Source organism: Pelmatolapia mariae, linkage group LG12 (assembly GCF_036321145.2).
Source record: "Pelmatolapia mariae isolate MD_Pm_ZW linkage group LG12, Pm_UMD_F_2, whole genome shotgun sequence".
Taxonomy (NCBI): Eukaryota; Metazoa; Chordata; class Actinopteri; order Cichliformes; family Cichlidae; genus Pelmatolapia; species Pelmatolapia mariae.
Window position 1 is genome coordinate 36,347,456 of NC_086237.1, and position 18,761 is coordinate 36,366,216.

General features: G+C 38.6%; 3 protein-coding genes across 3 annotated transcripts; all 3 read right to left on the minus strand.

Moving 5' to 3' along the window:
- Positions 1-3,210: 3,210 nt before the first annotated feature.
- LOC134639209 (E3 ubiquitin-protein ligase TRIM35-like) lies at positions 3,211-4,687 on the minus strand. The gene has a single exon (XM_063490320.1). It carries the CDS (start codon positions 4,668-4,670, stop codon positions 3,249-3,251), a length of 1,422 nt encoding a protein of 473 aa, XP_063346390.1. The 5' UTR covers positions 4,671-4,687; the 3' UTR covers positions 3,211-3,248.
- Positions 4,688-7,936: 3,249 nt separating this feature from the next.
- Positions 7,937-10,255, minus strand: LOC134639140 (nuclear factor 7, brain-like). Its single transcript, XM_063490216.1, has 2 exons — positions 9,035-10,255; positions 7,937-8,390 (listed from the first exon to the last, which is right to left on the minus strand). Exons 1-2 carry the CDS (start codon positions 10,253-10,255, stop codon positions 8,184-8,186), a joined length of 1,428 nt encoding a protein of 475 aa, XP_063346286.1. The 3' UTR covers positions 7,937-8,183.
- A 4,877-nt stretch (positions 10,256-15,132) lies between these two features.
- Positions 15,133-16,609, minus strand: LOC134639210 (E3 ubiquitin-protein ligase TRIM35-like). Its single transcript, XM_063490321.1, has one exon. The coding sequence runs from the start codon at positions 16,590-16,592 to the stop codon at positions 15,171-15,173; it is 1,422 nt and encodes a 473-aa protein (XP_063346391.1). The 5' UTR covers positions 16,593-16,609; the 3' UTR covers positions 15,133-15,170.
- Positions 16,610-18,761: the final 2,152 nt, after the last annotated feature.

Consider the following 18,761-nt stretch of genomic DNA (forward strand, 5'->3'; position numbering starts at 1 on the left):
TCAGGATGGAGGAATCCAATCAGGTTGTGACTCAAACTGGATTCAAACAGCAATTAAAAATTCTCTCATCAAGGCACCTGAACCACTCAGTGTGCAAAAAAGACAAAACAAAATAACCAATAACATATGATTACTGTTTTAAAGTGTTTTTAAGATAAATACAGTGAAAGAAGGTGAAAATGTGGGACAAACATTAACCCATAAAGAAAAGGCAGAGGGTTTGGATTAAACATGAAACAAGATACAGCTGGGCAAAAGTTTAGTAGAGAGAAATTGGTTCTCCACAAAGTTTAGTTCAGTAGTGCTGAGCTAATGCTATGCTGTGATCAATGCATCGACAAAGTATGTGTGAGAAACCACAGTATCAATATTAGGTTGCACAGTAGATGCACAGAGTCACATATAAGGCCAATGACAATATTTTAGGTGGGTCGAGTATCCAAAAATTGTACTCAAGTAAGAGTAGCATTACTTTACAATATTGTTACTCAATTAAAAGTGAAAAGTAGTCGTCCAAAAATTACTTAAGTAAGAGTAAAGTAGTTGGTGAAAAGACTAATCAAGTACTGAGTAACTGGTTGTAATGTCTGATTTATTTTTCACCTTAAAAAAATGCTATCATACAAACAAAAATAAATAAATATACAAATTTTAGTATTTTCAAATAGAATATGTAAAAACATTAACAAAATAAGGCACAAGAATTTGAATTTCCAGATTTCAGTTTTTCACAACATAAAGCTTTTTAACCAATAACTACAATAAATAATATAAATATATGAACAGTGCAAACCATTTCCAGTGACAAGATGTGCTGTATACATTATATTCACTTTTACTCCAAATGGCACAGCAGCCTCAATGAATTAATCTGAAAACATGCATTAAAAATAAATATCTACGGCCAGGCCAGCGGTGCACATTGCAAATTAGCTCGAGTAGACATATTAGTTGTGCCGCTTCTTAATGACAGTATCTTAGCTAACAACCCCAACTACCAGATTCAACTTGTAATTGGATAAAAATCACTTTGCCTCCCGGTGAGAGACGTTACCAGCTGGCAGTTTTTTCAAGCAATGTTGAAACGTCCACACTCCAACACTTCAAATGCTTCAGGTGCTGCACACTCAGCGCAGCATCAGCACCACGGAAATACACGGATACATCCGAAGACTCAAGACAGAAATCACTCTGCGTTTTCAGGACTTTCAGGTGGACCAATGTTTTCTTTTCTGATCAAGTCAGAAAGCTTTAATGAGCAGCTGGATGTGTCTCTCTTTAACTGGCTGGACACAGAAGACATCGAAATGCAGCTGATTGAACTAAAAAGCTCGACTACCTGACAAGTCTTAAGAACATTGCATTATTGACAGTATTTGGCTCTACATATTTGCGTGAGGAGATTTTCTCTCACACGAAGAGTGTTCTCAGCGCCTCCCATATCTGTAGGAATGCTAGACACTCAGACAACTGTGACTGGATTATTTAATGTTGAAGAAATCTTTAAACCAGAGGATTCTAGTTCTGAAGCCTCTGCACTACAGTGACACCAGAGAGCAGAGACATTTTAACCAGTAGAGTTTTGGCCAGATTCTTTCCCCGCAGGAGAGCTTTGTGGGTGTTGGTCGAGGCCTCTACTGCCCTCTCTCCCTCTGAATGTGTGGTGTTGCAGACACACAAGACTCAAACTTACAGACACTACAGCGACCACATCTGCAGAATTGGTTTGATTGGATCATAAAAAGACAATTTGCTTTATCGCAGCAGGATTCTGGATTTGAGCTGATCAGACTGACACTGACCTGAGGTGAAAGTGTGATTAGACATTTGATGTGTTTATTTAAAATATTTACAGATGAACTTGGCTCAGTCTTAGTGTTCTCTTTATCTGTTAAGTGAAGTCATTTCTAACATTTAATGATTTACATTTAAAAATGGGATAAGTGTAAATGTTTACAGTGTAAACATTTTTACTAGAGAACGAAATATGAACTTTGCCTCCATCTTGTGCGTAAATATAATATACAAATAAAACATCACTTCTATAAAGCTGGACCTTCATCTGAAATCTCTGCAGCTTTGTTCATACAAACTATTTTCTGAGTTTGTAAACATACAGATTAGCTGTGAGAATGTAAAGTTTATCAATGATCACATTTGATTTCTGTCTGGGGTTAAATGTGAATGTTGGTCTGAAAAAAAGATTTAAAATGTAGCTGCTTAAAATAAATTCTTGATTTTATAAAATCTGCTGATTGTTTGAATAAAACAGCTTCAGCACAACAAGAATATTTACAAACTAATAGAAGCAAATAATATTTTATTCTAAGGAGTCAGTTAAATGTAAACACAACAATCAAAGTGAGTTTCCATGTTAAATGAATCTGAACTAATGACTGTGTCTGAAAAGCTGATTTACTGTCAAACACAACAACAACAGAATCACTGAATTTATTTATTTCACTTCACAGAAACATTTTGTGATCTCAATAATCAAAGAGAGCAGTTAAAGAATAACATTGAAGTACAAATCAAAGGAAGGTGATTCATTGAAACACTGAGACTGAGAGTGAAGTTTGAAAATCAAATTAAAACCTAATTATGAAACATGAGAAGATCCAGAAATGTTTCAAACTGTGAGAGATGTCAGCTTCTGATTAAGGTTAAAAACAACACAAGAAATAACATTTTTAATTAAATCAATCAAGTGTAGTTAAACTGATGAGACAGCGTCAGAACTTAGAAGTCATTTCTTTGAATTTGGGAAACTTTAAAGAAGACGTGTTACTTTCAAATGTTATTTAACTGAAAACAAGATGCTGATAATCAGGAAATTTAAATCTTGTAGTTGTAAAGTTGACTCTTGCTGATGTTTAATCATTAATCCTTCTTTTAGGAAGTGTCACAGTTTGCTGTTCACACTCAACTTTGAAAAGCAAAGAAATCATCATTCAGATTTTAAAACTATCAAAAATATTTACATGAACAAGATGAGAAATATTCTGAAAATATTAATTTAAAAGAAACAAGAAAAAAATGTAAAAGTTTCTTACAGAAACTCGAGTGGGTCACAAGATTTTCACATGAAAAAGTTGCTTTGGTTTCATTGAATTGCTAATAGTTCCACTAGAACAACAAAATGAAATAAAACCTGATAATGAAGTTAGACAGTGTGATTAATAATTTCCCTAAAATTAAGCTGCTGCTGTACTGAAAAAAACAGTTAAAATAAAAAAATCACTTTACAATCAAATCTCAGTTTGACAGATTTTGATATCAGAGGTTTTGGCGTCTTCTGACTTTCCGATACTGAAATATGGGAAGAGTTTCTCAGTGAAAGTGTCTCTGTGAGTGTAGATGTGACTCATGTCTTCAGGGTCATAGAAGGACACCTCCCCCCTGTCATAGTCCAGCTGGACTCTGATCCTCTGGAGACTCTTCTTCACTGTCACAGTCTGACCAACAACATCAGTGTATTTTCCACTGTGATGCTGTAAACACCAGATTCCATTTTTTGGTGTTGCAAAACGCTTTCCCTTCGTCTCTACTGACTCTTTACTTAAACCCAAAAGCCACTCAGGATGGTCTCCCACCTCCACCTCCCAGCTGTGTTTCCCTGAACTGAAACCCTCAGAGCCAAAAACATTGGGATAATTTTTGTTTCTCTCTGGATTATCAGGAAGCTGCTGCTTTGTGTCTCCACATCTCACACTGGTCAGATCATCAGACAGATAGAGCCAGCCACTTGCAGTGTTTGGGTCCAGAATGACAGGACTGAAGTGGACCTTCTCCTTCATCTTCTCCCACACTCTGAAGGACAGGTTGCCCAGGTGTTTGGCCACATCTATCAGTGCTCCTGAGACCAGCTGTGGATCTGACACTGAGCTCTGGGCTCTGGCTCTGCTCTGAGTGTCTTTATAACTGCTGAGGAATGGCACGCTGTGTTTCTGCAGCTCTTCTTCAACAGCACAGATGCTGTCTGACAGAGAGGAGATCTGCTCCTCAATCATCTTCATCTCTCTGCTGATAGTCCTCCCCTTCTGCTCCTCTTCCTCCCTCAGAGCTGCCAGTCTGGACTCCTCTTCCTCTTTCAAGAACTGCTGGAGCTTGTTGAACTCTGCTCTGATCTGCCTCTCTGTGGACAACAGCTGCTTCTTCATGTGTTCACTCATTTCATTGTATGTTTCCTCCACTTGTTTGTATTTGTTCCTCTTGTCCTGCAGAGACTTTAAGTCAGATTTCAGCTGCTCCTTCAGGTCACTGACTGCTTCTTCTACAGGAACCACTTTGTGACTCTGGTGGAGAGAAAACTCACACACAGTACACACAGCTCTCTGCTCGTCCACACAAAATAGTTGTGGCACTTCCTCATGTTTACTGCACACCACTGTCAGTTTCTTCTCCCCTCTTTCTGTCTCGGATGATCCAGATTTCTGTCTTCCAGCAAACAAATCAGCAAGTTCTTTCAGAGTAAAGTTCACAATAGGATCATCCTTTGAAGATTTTCTTTTACAAATGGGACAGTTTTTGTTTTTAGTTTGTTCCCAGAATTTCTGCAGGCAGCTTGAACAGAAGCTGTGGTTGCAGCTCAGAGACACAGGATCTCTGAAAGTCTCTGAACACACATGGCAGCTCAGGTAATTTTCGACAAGTGCAAGTTTCTCAGCCATTTGATCTTCAAGTATTTTTAACTCACCAAATTAGTGTCTCTTGAACTCTCTGATATAAATCCTCCAAACGTGTGTTTTGCAGCAGAGATCTGACTCCCTGTAATGGCGTCTCAGCTCAGTTCAGCAGTGTCAGAACTTATTTTGGGTCACAGTCACATGTTGAGCTGAAAGACGAACATATTACTTGTGTCCACCAGAGGACGCTGTTAGTGTTGCTGCCAAGGTCATAAATTTGGATTCAACATTGTGATTGCCGACCTGCCAGACCCCTGCTCTAAAAAATATCCTTTTTATCAACTGAATGTATACAAGTCAAGTACATTTAATTTCACCAGATTCCATTAAAGTGACTATAATCTTACTGTAAACTCACTACATCCTGTAAGTAGTTAGAACTCACGGACACAGGATCTCTGAGTGAACAAATTACAGTTCAGGAAAGTTTCTACACTCAACAAATGTAACGTTTTTACAGCTTGTACCTTACAGTCCTTCAAGAAAGTTCTTTTAAAGAGCTCACCTGTTGTTATGGTGTTTTAGTTAATCACCAAACACACTGCTATCTGATTTTACTACGAAGAAGGTGATAAGGGTGTGGTCTGAGGAATACAGTGAGAGCCTGAGAGACTGTTTTGAATGCACAGATTGGCTGGAACTCTGCAAGCTTCATGGTGAGGACATTGATGAGCGTCTACATCTCTGAGGACCTCATCTGGACACTGAACACCACACAGCTGGTCAAGAAGGCTCAGCAGCGGCTGTATTTCTTGGGGAGGCTGAGGAAATTTGGTATGTCAGCCAAGATCCTCAGCAGCTTCTACAGCTGCATTGTGGAGAGCTCACTGACCAGCTGCATCACTGCATGGTACGGCAGCACTACTGCCATGGACCGCAAACACCTGCAGAGAGTGATAACAACTGTGGAGAAGATCATCAGAGCTCCGCTGTCCTCTCTGCAGAGCATCTACCATCGCAGAGTCCAGAGGAGAGCTGCCTCCATCCTCAAAGACCCCACACAGCCCTGACATGGACTGTTTACACTTCTGCGCTCGGGGCGGAGGTTCAGAAGTGTGAAATCCAGAACATCCAGACTCAACAACTCCTTCTTCCCCACTGCCATCAGACTCTTGAACAACTGACCCATTTTTGAACAGTAATAATAAATCTTTGTTGCACGTCAGGTCATCTTACATATTAAACTGGCACATTAAGCTATAGCTCTTTTGCACACATCTCTTTTTCAAATCTCCATATTTTGTCTCCTTTTCTGTCTTCATTCATTTATTTGTAATATTTGTATTTTATCTATCCTATTTCTATTGTACATATTAATAGGCATCTGTGGGTGGACAGCAAAGAAAGAATTTCATTGCACAGAGAAATGGTTAGGGTCCATTATCCACAGCAGTTCACCACAGCAGCAGTCATCAGGATGGAGGAATCCAATCAGGTTGTGACTCAAACTGGATTCAAACAGCAATTAAAAATTCTCTCATCAAGGCACCTGAACCACTCAGTGTGCAAAAAAGACAAAACAAAATAACCAATAACATATGATTACTGTTTTTAAGGGTTTTTAAGATAAATACAGTGAAAGAAGGTGAAAATGTGGGATAAACATTAACCCATAAAGAAAAGGCAGAGGGTTTGGATTAAACATGAAACAAGACACAGCTGGGCAAAAGTTTAGTAGAGAGAAATTGGTTCTCCACAAAGTTTAGTTCAGTAGTGCTGAGCTAATGCTATGCTGTGATCAATGCATCGACAAAGTATGTGTGAGAAACCACCGTATCAATATTAGGTTGCACAGTAGAGTCACAGAGTCACATATAAGGCCAATGACAATATTTTAGGTGGGTCGAGTATCCAAAAATTGTACTCAAGTAAGAGTAGCATTACTTTACAATATTATTACTCAAGTAAAAGTGAAAAGTAGTCGTCCAGAAAATTACTCAAGTAAGAGTAAAGCAGTTGGTGAAAAGACTAATCAAGTACTGAGTAACTGGTTGTAATGTCTGATTTATTTTTCACCTTAAAAAAATGCTATCATACAAACAAAAATAAATAAATAAATGAATATACAAATTTAAGTATTTTCAAATAGAATATGTAAAAACATTAACAAAATAAGGTACAAGAATTCGAATTTCAAGATTTCAGTTTTTCACAACATAAAGCTTTTTAACCAATAACTACAATAAATAATATAAATATATGAACAGTGCAAACCATTTCCAGTGACAAGATGTGCTGTATACATTATATTCACTTTTACTCCAAATGGCACAGCAGCCTCAGAAAAAAACGTTAGAACGAGGCAACTTCAACATATGTACATACAAGGTAGCTCACTTTACCATAAGTTGTATGGGTGTGCATCAATTTCTGCATATTTATCAACAATGCACTATTTCTTCACTCTATTTCACACAGGAAGGTCATGGTAGAGCTTCAGGAGCAGTTTGCTCTCAAGGTTCTTGCTGTGAAGCTGTAACTGTTCAGCAGTGAACAGGAGTCTCACACAGTCTTTCACAAGCTCCAGATGCAGGAAGAGCTGTATTGATTTTGATTGACAGCTTCTTGATGTGAGGAAAGCAATAGATCAGGGGTTGGCAACCCTGCAGCTGGCACTGATGGCACGACACGCAATGAATTAATCTGAAAAGGTGCATTAAAAATAAACATCTACGTCAAACACAACAACAGAATCACTGAATTTATTTATTTCACTTCACAGAAACATTTTGTGATCTCAATAATCAAAGAGAGCAGTTAAAGAATGACATTGAAGTACAAATCAAAGGTGATTCATTGAAACACTGAGACTGAGAGTGAAGTTTGAAAATCAAATTAAAAGCTAATTATGAAACATGAGAAGATCCAGAAATGTTTCAAACTGTGAGAGATGTCAGCTTCTGATTAAGGTTAAAAACAACACAAGAAATAACATTTTTAATTAAATCAATCAAGTGTAGTTACACTGATGAGACGGCGTCACAACTTAGAAGTCATTTCTTTGAATTTGGGAAACTTTAAAGAAGACGTGTTACTTTCAAATGTTATTTAACTGAAAACAAGATGCTGATAATCAGGAAATTTAAATCTTAGTTGTAAAGTTGACTCTTGCTGATGTTTAATCATTAATCCTTCTTTTAAGAAGTGTCACAGTTTGCTGTTCACACGCAACAACTTTGAAAAGCAAAGAAATCATCCTCATTCAGATTTTAAAACTATCAAAAATATTTACATGAACAAGATGAGAAATATTCTGAAAATATTAATTTAAAAGAAACAAGAAAAAAATGTAAAAGTTTCTTACAGAAACTCGAGTGGGTCACAAGATTTTCACATGAAAAAGTTGCTTTGGTTTCATTGAATTGCTAATAGTTCCACTAGATTAACAAAATGAAATAAAACCTGATAATGAAGTTAGACAGTGTGATTAATAATTTCCCTAAAATTAACCTGCTGCTGTACTGAAAAAAACAGTTAAAATAAAGAATCACTTTACAATCAAATCTCAGTTTGACAGATTTTGATATCAGAGGTTTTGGCGTCTCCTGCCTCTCCAATACTGAAATATGGGAAGAGTTTCTCAGTGAAAGTGTCTCTGTGAGTGTAGATGTGAGTCATGTCTTCAGGGTCATAGAAGGACACCTCCCCCCTGTCATAGTCCAGCTGGACTCTGATCCTCTGGAGACTCTTCTTCACTGTCACAGTCTGACCAACAACATCAGGGCTGCACAGTGAGGACAAAAATGGCACTGATGCCTCTAATAAATCATCATTCTGTTTGATGACACACATGACACAGAAAAATATAGCTGAACTATTACACCAATGTACACAGTTCGTTTTATTTTTCAACGTAATGGAGAACATGCTATAAGAAAAACATTTAAATGAAAAAAAAATCAATTACTCAAAGTTAAGAATTAAAAGAAGACGTTAGGTCAAGTCTATTTATCATTTTGAAACCATTAAAGTACACATGCTCTCTGTGCTTTAAAAATAATGTATATCTCATTGCATAAATTGCTGCAGGTGATGCCTAAATTGGAAAAAAACTAAAAACAACAAATCACAACAAAACGAGTTGTAACAAAAGCAAGAACATTTGAAACAAGAGAAGAGAAAACCAAAATAATTCACAGCGAGATCAGTGCAGTTTTCAGAGAAATCTCAGTCTGACAAATTTTCATGTCAGAGGTTTTGGCATTTCCAATACCAAAAAATGGGAAGAGTTTGGCAGTGAAAGTGGCTCTGTGAGTGCAGATGTGAGTCATGTCTTCAGGGTCATAGAAGGACACCTTCCCTCTGTCATAGTCCAGCTGGACTCTGATCCTCTGGAGACTCTTCTTCACTTTCACAGTCTGACCAACACAATTATTATATTTTCCACTCTCATGCTTTAAACACCAGATTCCATTTTGTGGTGTAGCAAAACGCTTTCCCTTTCTGTCAACTGACTCTTTACTTAAACCTACAATCCAGTCAGGATGGTCTCCCACCTCCACCTCCCAGCTGTGTTTCCCTGAGCTGAAGCCCTCAGAGCCAAAAACAGTGGGATACAAAGTGTTTCTCTCTGGATTATCAGGAAGATGTTGCTCTGTGTCTCCACGTCTCACACTGGTCAGATCATCAGACAGATAGAGACAGCCACTTGCAGTGTTTGGGTCCAGAATGACAGGACTGAAGTGGACCTTCTCCTTCATCTTCTCCCACACTCTGAAGGACAGGTTGCCCAGGTGTTTGGCCACATCTATCAGTGCTCCTGAGACCAGCTGTGGATCTGACACTGAGCTCTGGGCTCTGGCTCTGCTCTGAGTGTCTTTATAACTGCTGAGGAATGGCACGCTGTGTTTCTGCAGCTCTTCTTCAACAGCACAGATGCTGTCTGACAGAGAGGAGATCTGCTCCTCAATCATCTTCATCTCTCTGCTGATAGTCCTCCCCTTCTGCTCCTCTTCCTCCCTCAGAGCTGCCAGTCTGGACTCCTCTTCCTCTTTCAGGAACTGCTGGAGCTTGTTGAACTCTGCTCTGATCTGCCTCTCTGTGGACAACAGCTGCTTCTTGGAGTGTTGAATCATTTCATTGTATGTTTCCTCCACTTGTTTGTATTTGTTCCTCTTGTCCTGCAGAGACTTTAAGTCAGATTTCAGCTGCTCCTTCAGGTCACTGACTGCTTCTTCTACAGGAACCACTTTGTGACTCTGGTGGAGAGAAAACTCACACACAGGACACACAGCTCTCTGCTCGTCCACACAGAACAGTTTAGGCTCTTCCTCATGTTTGCTGCACACCACTGTTAATTTCTTCTCTCCTTTTTGTGTCTCAGATGATCCAGATATCTGTCTTCCAGCAAACAAATCAGCAAGTTCTTTCAGTGTAAAGTTCACATGAGAATGATCCTTTGAAGATTTTCTTTTACAAATGGGACAGTTTTTGTTTTTAGTTTCTTCCCAGAATTGTTGCAGGCAGCTTGAACAGAAGCTGTGGTTGCAGCTCAGAGACACAGGATCACTGAAAGTCTCTGAACACACATGGCAGCTCAGGAAATTTTCAAGAAGAGCTCTCTCAGCCATTTGATCTTTAAGTATTTTTAACTCACCAAATTAGTGTCTCTTGAACTCTCTGATTAAAATCCTCCAAACGTGTGTTTTGCAGCAGAGATCTGACTCCCTGTAATGGCGTCTCAGCTCAGTTCAGCAGTGTCAGAACTTATTTTGGGTCACAGTCACATGTTGAGCTGAAAGACGAACATATTATTTGTGTCCACCAGAGGACGCTGTTAGTGTTGCTGCCAAGGTCATAAATTTGGATTCAACATTGTGATTGCCGACCTGCCAGACCCCTGCTCTAAAAAATATCCTTTTTATCAACTGAATGTATACAAGTCAAGTACATTTAATTTCACCAGATTCCATTAAAGTGACTATAATCTTACTGTAAACTCACTACATCCTGTAAGTAGTTAGAACTCACAGACACAGGATCTCTGAATGAACACATTACAGTTCAGGAAAGTTTCTAGACTCAACAACTGTAACGTCTTTACACCTTGTACCTTACAGTCCTTCAAGAAAGTTCTTTTAAAGAGCTCACCTGTTGTTATGGTGTTTTAGTTAATCACCAAACACACTACTATCTGCTTTTACTACGAAGAAGGTGATAAGGGTGTGGTCTGAGGAATACAGTGAGAGCCTGAGAGACTGTTTTGAATGCACAGATTGGCTGGAACTCTGCAAGCCTCACGGCGAGGACATTGACGAGCGTTTACATCTCTGAGGACCTCACCTGAACACTGAACACCACACAACTGGTCAAGAAGGCTCAGCAGCGGCTGTATTTCCTTGAGGAGGCTGAGGAAATTTGGTATGTCAGCCAAGATCCTCAGCAGCTTCTACAGCTGCATTGTGGAGAGCTCACTGACCAGCTGCGTCACTGCATGGTACGGCAGCACTACTGCCATGGACCGCAAACACCTGCAGAGAGTGATAACAACTGTGGAGAAGATCATCAGAGCTCCGCTGCCCTCTCTGCAGAGCATCTACCATCGCAGAGTCCAGAGGAGAGCTGCCTCCATCCTCAAAGACCCCACACAGCCCTGACATGGACTGTTTACACTTCTGGCCTCGGGGCGGAGGTTCAGAAGTGTGAAATCCAGAACATCCAGACTCAACAACTCCTTCTTCCCCACTGCCATCAGACTCTTGAACAACTGACTCATTTTTGAACAGTAATAATATATATATTTTTTGCACATCAGGTCATCTTACATATTAAACTGGCATATTAAGCTATAGCTCTTTTGCACACATCTCTGTTTCAAATCTCCATATTTTGTCTCCTTTTCTGTCTTCATTCATTTATTTGTAATATTCGTATTTCATCTGTTCTATTTCTATTGTATATATTAATCGGCATCTGTGGGTGGACAGCAAAGAAAGGATTTCATTGCACAGAGAAATACCTTATTTTTTTCTTTGGACACATGAAAATAAACACTTTGAATCTTGAGTTAAAAATTACTGTATTACTGTAAACTGATGACATCCTGTAAGTAGTTAGAGCTATCCAGGATCAGATTCTGGTCAAATGCATGTTTAAGGTATTACTGCCTTGAAGTTGTCAATCACATCCAGTATTTTAATCAAAAATAATTAATAAGAGAAAAAAACGGTAGAGCTCTTAAAAATGCAGAGGATGGTCTGGGTCCATTATCCACAGCAGTTCACCACAGCAGCAGTCATCAGGATGGAGGAATCCAATCAGGTTGTGACTCAAACTGGATTCAAACAGCAATTAAAAATTCTCTCATCAAGGCACCTGAACCACTCAGTGTGCAAAAAAGACAAAACAAAATAACCAATAACATATGATTACTGTTTTAAAGTGTTTTTAAGATAAATACAGTGAAAGAAGGTGAAAATGTGGGACAAACATTAACCCATAAAGAAAAGGCAGAGGGTTTGGATTAAACATGAAACAAGATACAGCTGGGCAAAAGTTTAGTAGAGAGAAATTGGTTCTCCACAAAGTTTAGTTCAGTAGTGCTGAGCTAATGCTATGCTGTGATCAATGCATCGACAAAGTATGTGTGAGAAACCACAGTATCAATATTAGGTTGCACAGTAGATGCACAGAGTCACATATAAGGCCAATGACAATATTTTAGGTGGGTCGAGTATCCAAAAATTGTACTCAAGTAAGAGTAGCATTACTTTACAATATTGTTACTCAATTAAAAGTGAAAAGTAGTCGTCCAAAAATTACTTAAGTAAGAGTAAAGTAGTTGGTGAAAAGACTAATCAAGTACTGAGTAACTGGTTGTAATGTCTGATTTATTTTTCACCTTAAAAAAATGCTATCATACAAACAAAAATAAATAAATATACAAATTTTAGTATTTTCAAATAGAATATGTAAAAACATTAACAAAATAAGGCACAAGAATTTGAATTTCCAGATTTCAGTTTTTCACAACATAAAGCTTTTTAACCAATAACTACAATAAATAATATAAATATATGAACAGTGCAAACCATTTCCAGTGACAAGATGTGCTGTATACATTATATTCACTTTTACTCCAAATGGCACAGCAGCCTCAATGAATTAATCTGAAAACATGCATTAAAAATAAATATCTACGGCCAGGCCAGCGGTGCACATTGCAAATTAGCTCGAGTAGACATATTAGTTGTGCCGCTTCTTAATGACAGTATCTTAGCTAACAACCCCAACTACCAGATTCAACTTGTAATTGGATAAAAATCACTTTGCCTCCCGGTGAGAGACGTTACCAGCTGGCAGTTTTTTCAAGCAATGTTGAAACGTCCACACTCCAACACTTCAAATGCTTCAGGTGCTGCACACTCAGCGCAGCATCAGCACCACGGAAATACACGGATACATCCGAAGACTCAAGACAGAAATCACTCTGCGTTTTCAGGACTTTCAGGTGGACCAATGTTTTCTTTTCTGATCAAGTCAGAAAGCTTTAATGAGCAGCTGGATGTGTCTCTCTTTAACTGGCTGGACACAGAAGACATCGAAATGCAGCTGATTGAACTAAAAAGCTCGACTACCTGACAAGTCTTAAGAACATTGCATTATTGACAGTATTTGGCTCTACATATTTGCGTGAGGAGATTTTCTCTCACACGAAGAGTGTTCTCAGCGCCTCCCATATCTGTAGGAATGCTAGACACTCAGACAACTGTGACTGGATTATTTAATGTTGAAGAAATCTTTAAACCAGAGGATTCTAGTTCTGAAGCCTCTGCACTACAGTGACACCAGAGAGCAGAGACATTTTAACCAGTAGAGTTTTGGCCAGATTCTTTCCCCGCAGGAGAGCTTTGTGGGTGTTGGTCGAGGCCTCTACTGCCCTCTCTCCCTCTGAATGTGTGGTGTTGCAGACACACAAGACTCAAACTTACAGACACTACAGCGACCACATCTGCAGAATTGGTTTGATTGGATCATAAAAAGACAATTTGCTTTATCGCAGCAGGATTCTGGATTTGAGCTGATCAGACTGACACTGACCTGAGGTGAAAGTGTGATTAGACATTTGATGTGTTTATTTAAAATATTTACAGATGAACTTGGCTCAGTCTTAGTGTTCTCTTTATCTGTTAAGTGAAGTCATTTCTAACATTTAATGATTTACATTTAAAAATGGGATAAGTGTAAATGTTTACAGTGTAAACATTTTTACTAGAGAACGAAATATGAACTTTGCCTCCATCTTGTGCGTAAATATAATATACAAATAAAACATCACTTCTATAAAGCTGGACCTTCATCTGAAATCTCTGCAGCTTTGTTCATACAAACTATTTTCTGAGTTTGTAAACATACAGATTAGCTGTGAGAATGTAAAGTTTATCAATGATCACATTTGATTTCTGTCTGGGGTTAAATGTGAATGTTGGTCTGAAAAAAAGATTTAAAATGTAGCTGCTTAAAATAAATTCTTGATTTTATAAAATCTGCTGATTGTTTGAATAAAACAGCTTCAGCACAACAAGAATATTTACAAACTAATAGAAGCAAATAATATTTTATTCTAAGGAGTCAGTTAAATGTAAACACAACAATCAAAGTGAGTTTCCATGTTAAATGAATCTGAACTAATGACTGTGTCTGAAAAGCTGATTTACTGTCAAACACAACAACAACAGAATCACTGAATTTATTTATTTCACTTCACAGAAACATTTTGTGATCTCAATAATCAAAGAGAGCAGTTAAAGAATAACATTGAAGTACAAATCAAAGGAAGGTGATTCATTGAAACACTGAGACTGAGAGTGAAGTTTGAAAATCAAATTAAAACCTAATTATGAAACATGAGAAGATCCAGAAATGTTTCAAACTGTGAGAGATGTCAGCTTCTGATTAAGGTTAAAAACAACACAAGAAATAACATTTTTAATTAAATCAATCAAGTGTAGTTAAACTGATGAGACAGCGTCAGAACTTAGAAGTCATTTCTTTGAATTTGGGAAACTTTAAAGAAGACGTGTTACTTTCAAATGTTATTTAACTGAAAACAAGATGCTGATAATCAGGAAATTTAAATCTTGTAGTTGTAAAGTTGACTCTTGCTGATGTTTAATCATTAATCCTTCTTTTAGGAAGTGTCACAGTTTGCTGTTCACACTCAACTTTGAAAAGCAAAGAAATCATCATTCAGATTTTAAAACTATCAAAAATATTTACATGAACAAGATGAGAAATATTCTGAAAATATTAATTTAAAAGAAACAAGAAAAAAATGTAAAAGTTTCTTACAGAAACTCGAGTGGGTCACAAGATTTTCACATGAAAAAGTTGCTTTGGTTTCATTGAATTGCTAATAGTTCCACTAGAACAACAAAATGAAATAAAACCTGATAATGAAGTTAGACAGTGTGATTAATAATTTCCCTAAAATTAAGCTGCTGCTGTACTGAAAAAAACAGTTAAAATAAAAAAATCACTTTACAATCAAATCTCAGTTTGACAGATTTTGATATCAGAGGTTTTGGCGTCTTCTGACTTTCCGATACTGAAATATGGGAAGAGTTTCTCAGTGAAAGTGTCTCTGTGAGTGTAGATGTGACTCATGTCTTCAGGGTCATAGAAGGACACCTCCCCCCTGTCATAGTCCAGCTGGACTCTGATCCTCTGGAGACTCTTCTTCACTGTCACAGTCTGACCAACAACATCAGTGTATTTTCCACTGTGATGCTGTAAACACCAGATTCCATTTTTTGGTGTTGCAAAACGCTTTCCCTTCGTCTCTACTGACTCTTTACTTAAACCCAAAAGCCACTCAGGATGGTCTCCCACCTCCACCTCCCAGCTGTGTTTCCCTGAACTGAAACCCTCAGAGCCAAAAACATTGGGATAATTTTTGTTTCTCTCTGGATTATCAGGAAGCTGCTGCTTTGTGTCTCCACATCTCACACTGGTCAGATCATCAGACAGATAGAGCCAGCCACTTGCAGTGTTTGGGTCCAGAATGACAGGACTGAAGTGGACCTTCTCCTTCATCTTCTCCCACACTCTGAAGGACAGGTTGCCCAGGTGTTTGGCCACATCTATCAGTGCTCCTGAGACCAGCTGTGGATCTGACACTGAGCTCTGGGCTCTGGCTCTGCTCTGAGTGTCTTTATAACTGCTGAGGAATGGCACGCTGTGTTTCTGCAGCTCTTCTTCAACAGCACAGATGCTGTCTGACAGAGAGGAGATCTGCTCCTCAATCATCTTCATCTCTCTGCTGATAGTCCTCCCCTTCTGCTCCTCTTCCTCCCTCAGAGCTGCCAGTCTGGACTCCTCTTCCTCTTTCAAGAACTGCTGGAGCTTGTTGAACTCTGCTCTGATCTGCCTCTCTGTGGACAACAGCTGCTTCTTCATGTGTTCACTCATTTCATTGTATGTTTCCTCCACTTGTTTGTATTTGTTCCTCTTGTCCTGCAGAGACTTTAAGTCAGATTTCAGCTGCTCCTTCAGGTCACTGACTGCTTCTTCTACAGGAACCACTTTGTGACTCTGGTGGAGAGAAAACTCACACACAGTACACACAGCTCTCTGCTCGTCCACACAAAATAGTTGTGGCACTTCCTCATGTTTACTGCACACCACTGTCAGTTTCTTCTCCCCTCTTTCTGTCTCGGATGATCCAGATTTCTGTCTTCCAGCAAACAAATCAGCAAGTTCTTTCAGAGTAAAGTTCACAATAGGATCATCCTTTGAAGATTTTCTTTTACAAATGGGACAGTTTTTGTTTTTAGTTTGTTCCCAGAATTTCTGCAGGCAGCTTGAACAGAAGCTGTGGTTGCAGCTCAGAGACACAGGATCTCTGAAAGTCTCTGAACACACATGGCAGCTCAGGTAATTTTCGACAAGTGCAAGTTTCTCAGCCATTTGATCTTCAAGTATTTTTAACTCACCAAATTAGTGTCTCTTGAACTCTCTGATATAAATCCTCCAAACGTGTGTTTTGCAGCAGAGATCTGACTCCCTGTAATGGCGTCTCAGCTCAGTTCAGCAGTGTCAGAACTTATTTTGGGTCACAGTCACATGTTGAGCTGAAAGACGAACATATTACTTGTGTCCACCAGAGGACGCTGTTAGTGTTGCTGCCAAGGTCATAAATTTGGATTCAACATTGTGATTGCCGACCTGCCAGACCCCTGCTCTAAAAAATATCCTTTTTATCAACTGAATGTATACAAGTCAAGTACATTTAATTTCACCAGATTCCATTAAAGTGACTATAATCTTACTGTAAACTCACTACATCCTGTAAGTAGTTAGAACTCACGGACACAGGATCTCTGAGTGAACAAATTACAGTTCAGGAAAGTTTCTACACTCAACAAATGTAACGTTTTTACAGCTTGTACCTTACAGTCCTTCAAGAAAGTTCTTTTAAAGAGCTCACCTGTTGTTATGGTGTTTTAGTTAATCACCAAACACACTGCTATCTGATTTTACTACGAAGAAGGTGATAAGGGTGTGGTCTGAGGAATACAGTGAGAGCCTGAGAGACTGTTTTGAATGCACAGATTGGCTGGAACTCTGCAAGCTTCATGGTGAGGACATTGATGAGCGTCTACATCTCTGAGGACCTCATCTGGACACTGAACACCACACAGCTGGTCAAGAAGGCTCAGCAGCGGCTGTATTTCTTGGGGAGGCTGAGGAAATTTGGTATGTCAGCCAAGATCCTCAGCAGCTTCTACAGCTGCATTGTGGAGAGCTCACTGACCAGCTGCATCACTGCATGGTACGGCAGCACTACTGCCATGGACCGCAAACACCTGCAGAGAGTGATAACAACTGTGGAGAAGATCATCAGAGCTCCGCTGTCCTCTCTGCAGAGCATCTACCATCGCAGAGTCCAGAGGAGAGCTGCCTCCATCCTCAAAGACCCCACACAGCCCTGACATGGACTGTTTACACTTCTGCGCTCGGGGCGGAGGTTCAGAAGTGTGAAATCCAGAACATCCAGACTCAACAACTCCTTCTTCCCCACTGCCATCAGACTCTTGAACAACTGACCCATTTTTGAACAGTAATAATAAATCTTTGTTGCACGTCAGGTCATCTTACATATTAAACTGGCACATTAAGCTATAGCTCTTTTGCACACATCTCTTTTTCAAATCTCCATATTTTGTCTCCTTTTCTGTCTTCATTCATTTATTTGTAATATTTGTATTTTATCTATCCTATTTCTATTGTACATATTAATAGGCATCTGTGGGTGGACAGCAAAGAAAGAATTTCATTGCACAGAGAAATGGTTAGGGTCCATTATCCACAGCAGTTCACCACAGCAGCAGTCATCAGGATGGAGGAATCCAATCAGGTTGTGACTCAAACTGGATTCAAACAGCAATTAAAAATTCTCTCATCAAGGCACCTGAACCACTCAGTGTGCAAAAAAGACAAAACAAAATAACCAATAACATATGATTACTGTTTTTAAGGGTTTTTAAGATAAATACAGTGAAAGAAGGTGAAAATGTGGGATAAACATTAACCCATAAAGAAAAGGCAGAGGGTTTGGATTAAACATGAAACAAGACACAGCTGGGCAAAAGTTTAGTAGAGAGAAATTGGTTCTCCACAAAGTTTAGTTCAGTAGTGCTGAGCTAATGCTATGCTGTGATCAATGCATCGACAAAGTATGTGTGAGAAACCACCGTATCAATATTAGGTTGCACAGTAGAGTCACAGAGTCACATATAAGGCCAATGACAATATTTTAGGTGGGTCGAGTATCCAAAAATTGTACTCAAGTAAGAGTAGCATTACTTTACAATATTATTACTCAAGTAAAAGTGAAAAGTAGTCGTCCAGAAAATTACTCAAGTAAGAGTAAAGCAGTTGGTGAAAAGACTAATCAAGTACTGAGTAACTGGTTGTAATGTCTGATTTATTTTTCACCTTAAAAAAATGCTATCATACAAACAAAAATAAATAAATAAATGAATATACAAATTTAAGTATTTTCAAATAGAATATGTAAAAACATTAACAAAATAAGGTACAAGAATTCGAATTTCAAGATTTCAGTTTTTCACA